This window comes from Triticum aestivum, chromosome 7A (genome assembly GCF_018294505.1).
Source record: "Triticum aestivum cultivar Chinese Spring chromosome 7A, IWGSC CS RefSeq v2.1, whole genome shotgun sequence".
In the NCBI taxonomy this organism is placed as follows: Eukaryota; Viridiplantae; Streptophyta; class Magnoliopsida; order Poales; family Poaceae; genus Triticum; species Triticum aestivum.
This window is the reverse complement of record NC_057812.1, coordinates 200,384,866-200,390,399: the sequence shown is the minus strand read 5'-3', so window position 1 is coordinate 200,390,399 and position 5,534 is coordinate 200,384,866. Positions and strand designations below refer to the sequence as shown.

Genomic DNA, 5,534 nt, shown 5'->3' with positions numbered 1-5,534 from the left:
TCAAATGGACACGGGCTTTCCGTTTCCGCGTTTCATGCAATTCTACACAAATCCAAGGCACACTTGATCTGCGTTGATTTGAGCATATTTTGAAATTTCCAAGACGACAAGCCACGAGTGGTGGTGCATCGTCCTCCTCCGCAACATGGCTACAACGATCTCCCGCGGATGAACGATGATGGTGGTGGTGATCCAACCCCGGTCGGTCGAATGGTGGTGGTTGTAGATTGTACTACAACGACCTCCTACTGCTCCATGACAGCGGTGGTCACCAAAAGGTCTTCGAAGAGGGTTGATCTCTTTATGTCTGGTGGTTGATATCGACGATGAGATGTTAACTATGGCCAAAGTCTTGACATAGAGGGATGGTTGTCGAGCGGCGGCAGTCGCACATTGCATGTAGCTCCTGTGATCATGGAAAAGTGGTGGCGACGACGCATGCGTGACTTCGAGGTGGTGCTACGTGCACCCGGTTTCGAGCTCCAAGGTGAAAACCTAGGTCGAATGTGAGTTGATTATGACATGACACTTTTTTTGCGTCATTACATTATTAAAGGCATTGCTCGGATATGTTCGGAATGGTTCTTCTGGATGAAAACCTAGATTCTTGCCTTGATGGTTGGATCTGGTGACGGAATCAGCGTCGCTCCCTTTTTGAAGGCGTTGTTGTTGAAAAACATCGTTGCCCGTGTGGCGTTGCGGAGGGTGTATGCTTTTAGTATATGTATCCTCTTGCTTTATGCTCCATTTTAAGTACGTCTTAACCTTCACACTTATTTTAGGACAAAGGGGTAGTAAATAAAATTCATCCTTTGTTGAAAAAAACTCCTCACTATTTTGTTTTGTCTGTAGAACCCTACAAGGCCACACACCGGCTACAGTGCCAGTTATACCTGGCCATGGGCCGGGCCGGACTTGGGTCGGGCCTTAAAAAGCCCACGGCAGAAAACTAAGGCCTAGGCCCTACCATCGGGCCTATTTTTTAAACCCAACTCTGGCCCATCTCGTAAAAAGCCCTGAAAAGCTCTTAGCGCTTAGGGCCGTGGGCCGAGCCTCTTCCTTAAAATGCTAATATGGCAAGCCCAATCCCGTCCAGGCCCTGCCGATGGGCTCAAAACTCAGTCCCAAGCCCAGCCCATGAGCAAGTCCATTGGGCCTAGGCCCTAGATTTTAGTGCCGGGCCTGGGTGGGCCGACAGGGCTGGGCCGGAGATGGCCAGGACTAGTGCGAGTCCCACACCCACGAAGCCCCAAAGTCCAAAAAAAACTCCTCACTGTTTTGTCCGTAGAACCCTACAAGGCCACCCACCGGCTACAGTACCAGTCCCACACCCACGAAGCCCCAAAGTCCAAAGGGAAGGGAGTGAGGAATCAATCCCATACCCACATAGCCACACAGCCTCGCTCCGCCTCACCACCCTCTCACTCTTCTTCCCCAATTCTTCCGCCGATATCTCCACTCCCCCATCCCCCACTTCACTCTCCCCATCATCTCGCACAGCCCATCGATCTGCCTGCCCCCTTCCCAGCTTGGTTGCTTCAGCATTTCCTTCCATAGATCAAGCTGCTCCCCAAGAAACGAGGAAAAAGCTGTGGCAACACTCCTGCTCCACTGACCGCTCCGCACACTTCACTCGAAAAGCAGAGCAGATCGAGCCAGAGCGCGTCGGGCACACAACCGCTCCACCGATGAAGTCCGCCGCCGTGAGGAAAGACGCTGGCGGCGGCATTGGCGGTGGCGCGTTCGGCATCTCCTGCCTCGACATCAAATCCTTCGGCGCCTCCCTCGTGCTCTTCGCCCTCATCATGGCGCTCTGGCAGTTCCACCCGTACCAGCCAATCCTCGCCATCACCCGCTCCTCCTGTCCCCTCATCCCTCCCCCATCTACCGCTGCCACCGCCGCCACCACCGCAGTATCCTTCTCCAACTCCACAGCCGACAGAGCCGCACCGGCCGCCGCCGCCAGCGCGACAAAGGCGTCAACCTTGCCATCCCGGCCACGGGACCCCAACAAGCGGGAGCTCCGGCCGTACGGCAGCGCGGCGGCGCTGTTCGTCCAGATGGGCGCGTACCGGGGCGGGCCGCGCACATTCGCCATCGTGGGGCTGGCGTCCAAGCCGGCGCACGTCTTCAGCACCCCTTACTTCAAGTGCGAGTGGCTCCCCAACCCGGACCCGGCGGGCGGCCCGCCGCCGAGGCCCGTCCGGACCAAGGCGTACAAGATGCTGCCCGACTGGGGCTACGGCCGCGTCTACACCACCGTCGTCGTCAACTGCACGTTCCCGACCAACCCCAACGCCGGCAACCGCGGGGGAAAGCTCCTCGTCCACGCCTATTACTCCACCTCCTCCCGCCGGTACGAGCGCTTCGTCGCGCTCGAGGAGGCGCCGGGGTCCTACGACGGGTCCCGCTTCCAGCCGCCGTTCCCCTACGAGTACTTCTACTGCGGCTCCTCGCTCTACGGCAACATCAGCGCCCCGCGGATGCGGGAGTGGCTGGCCTACCACGCGCATTTCTTCGGCCCAAGGTCGCACTTTGTTCTCCATGACGCCGGCGGCGTCAGCCCGGCGGTCAGGGCGGTTCTGGATCCGTGGGTGAGGGCCGGCCGGGTCACTCTCCAGGACATCAGGGCGCAAGCAGAGTACGACGGGTACTACTACAACCAGTTCATGGTGGTGAACGACTGCCTCCACCGGCACCGCCACGCGGCGAACTGGACCTTCTTCTTCGACGTCGACGAGTACATCTACCTCCCCGACGGACGGTCGCTGGAGGAGGTGCTCGGCCAGCTCGAGCGGTACACGCAGTTCACCATTGAGCAGAACCCCATGTCCAGCAAGCTCTGCGTGGAGGATCCGACCAAGGCCTACTCGAGGTCTGCTTTCTTCCCTGCTCTAGCCTTCTCTATGCCTGTTGCTGCAATTGTTTATGCCTGTTGATATTCCCGTTGAAATCCAACAAAGATTCGTGCAGATCGTGCATGAATTTATCGTGTGTGTAGCAGTGCTCTACTGCAATCGGGGCAAGATATCCTTGTTTACCGCGTAGCGTTCCTGGAATCCAGTGAGTGTCCGCAGAACTTGCAATGTACCTCCAGTCACTGTCCATTTGCTTTTCATCAGCACACATGCTTCAAGAACCTAGGTTGTGAGTCACACTAGTCTATGCGTTAGGTTGATTTTGGGCAGTGCCACTGTTTTGTTCCTTTCCTTACTATAAGTTGAAGGCAGTTTGACCTTGGTCCATTGCGGGATTTTCTGGATTTAGCTCAGCCCTACATCAAATACTGCTGGCTAGCTTGGGGCTACTTTCCTGAGTTACTCTTTTGTTTTCTGAGTGTGAACCTAAAATTGTGCATAATTGTGCATCTTTTGTTTCGGGGGTAGAGTCACTACATAAACAATTGTTTTTTTGTTCCGAAAAGAAACAAGTGTAAATCTTTAAGCAAATAGTTGATGAATAGTTGCATTCTCATGGCGATGAGAGTCAATCAGCCTATTACATCGGTGAAACCAGCATCCTGCACAAATGAAAGGACATCAGGAGCAACCAGCTTTGGCTAGTCCTGACTCCTAAATGGGGACTCTACTTTGGATGTGATCTTGACTGTCTAATTTCACATTTAGAAAACCTTGGGTGAAATTGGCTGTAGATGTTCCGAGCCTATAACAAAACAACGATCAGGTTGACAATGCATGATTCTCCATGAGAAGGCAAATATTCATCAATTAGTTCGTCCTGCATCTGCCCATGGCATGTTCAGAGCAGAAAGTGATATTTTTCATCAGTGATGATGGTTTGTTTTATCATGAACTAAGCTGCAGCTTGTCCATTTCTGAGTACAGTAGTTGGCAACAAGACATTATTTTTAGTAGTTAACCCAAGAAAAAGTGTTTGCCACCATTTATGTCGTGACCCAATCTGAAAGTATCTTTGCATAATAGGTTTGCTTCTAGATTTCTTCCAGATTGCTGATACTCTATTCTATGCTAGTAAAAAAGCTTTGTGTTGACATCAGACGTTAATTAACCTAATCATGCTTTGCCCATCAGTTTGTTTCTTCACTAGGAGGGGCCTATAATTTTGTACCAATGCTACTCTGTGTGCAACCTGAGTGTTTTTTTTTTGGAGAAGGAGGAAAGACCCCTGGCCTCGTTGCTGTAGTAATTGTTAAGAACCTAGATATTTACATGACCTACTCAGCTTATGTGAATATTTTATCTTACGATAATGTAAATGAATGAAACACAACTGACACTGGCTGTTTTTAGTGTTTGAGTTAGGATTATGGTCTCCATTTGATAAGCTAAAAGTAGGTGCATCACTTCTTTTAATTTATTTCAGCGTATTTACTTTGTGCACGCGAACGCGTGCACATGCGCGATCTGTCTAGCAGACTTTTCCATACTAACACATTTATATGTGATTGGTCTTCAGGCAGTGGGGGTTTGAAAAACTTGTTTTCCGTAATTCGATCACCGGAGTCAGGCGGGATCGCAAATACGCCATTCAAGCAAGGCATGCATGCTCCACTGGTGTGCACATGTCGCAAAATGTGTACGGGAGGACGACCCACAAAACCGAAAGCTTGATCAGATACTACCATTATCACAACACGATCAATGTCATGGAGGAGCCTTGCCGGGAGTTTGTGCCGAAACCCACCAATGGCAGCAAGGTAATGTCCGAGGAGGTACCGTTCGTCTACGACGATAACATGAAGCGTTTGGCGGGTGATATCAAGCGCTTCGAGGAGGACACAGTTGGCGTGGTCTATTCATAGCATCTGGAGGAAGACCTAGTATGGTACATACATAATGCTGTTCTTTGGGGGTACCTTGGTCTCCATCTGTGCCACTAAACCCAGTCTGCAACTAGTGTAAAGTTTTGGTTCTCAGCATTCTTGGCTCCGGTGTCAATTCGACGCATTTCCTTTCGTTCTTCTTTGTTGTTCTTTAAGCTCATCTTTGATGTCTTATAGATTTATGTAGACAGACTGTTGGACATTATCAGATTCTTCTCATCTCAATAAACAGCAGTGTTGAGTGCCTGATTTTTGTACTAGTTTAATTTATAAGCTCTCGCAGCAACATTCCTGCATGTGGAGAGGTTGACACATTTGGAGTTGTCAAGAATTCTTCTGGTATGATTCCTGAGTGTACCATAAGGTAAGGGCAAGGTGCCATGGATCTTGCACCCTGTAGGCTAGAGACAAGAGTGTTTCTAACTGTACCCTAGTGCTGATTGCTGAAGTCCTGGATGGAGCAGTAGCGAAGCATAGGAATCAAGATCTGGTCTGGTGTACCCTGTACTGTGTCATGTGAGCTGAATCAAGTTCATACACCGAACACCCGTAGCTGGGCTACCCCATGAGCGTGATTTCCTGTGGGACGCTCTATGTGTCGCCCGTACCAAGCGCTACAGGCGAAGGCGCTTACAGGCCATTTTACAGTGCAGTGACCACCCGGTCACACAACCTCGTATGTTTATGTACATCTTTCTAGTTCTTTTCTTCCTTATACTTTTTATTTTTT

The 5,534-nt window shown here is 50.8% G+C and overlaps 1 protein-coding gene across 1 annotated transcript; it reads left to right on the top strand.

Annotated features, from left to right (window-relative positions):
• The first annotated feature begins 1,331 nt into the window (after window positions 1–1,331).
• LOC123150554 (galactan beta-1,4-galactosyltransferase GALS1) lies at window positions 1,332–5,050 on the top strand. Its single transcript, XM_044570393.1, has 2 exons — window positions 1,332–2,875; window positions 4,438–5,050. Exons 1-2 carry the CDS (start codon window positions 1,689–1,691, stop codon window positions 4,781–4,783), a joined length of 1,533 nt encoding a protein of 510 aa, XP_044426328.1. The 5' UTR covers window positions 1,332–1,688; the 3' UTR covers window positions 4,784–5,050.
• Window positions 5,051–5,534: the final 484 nt, after the last annotated feature.

Excerpts from the sequence above, each read along its gene's own strand:
- LOC123150554 (XM_044570393.1), top strand. The coding sequence starts at position 1,689 with ATGAAGTCCGCCGCCGTGAGGAAAGACGCTGGCGGCGGCATTGGCGGT. Across the intron at positions 2,876-4,437 it reads CCGACCAAGGCCTACTCGAG|GCAGTGGGGGTTTGAAAAAC; the intron begins GTCTGCTTTCTT and ends ATTGGTCTTCAG.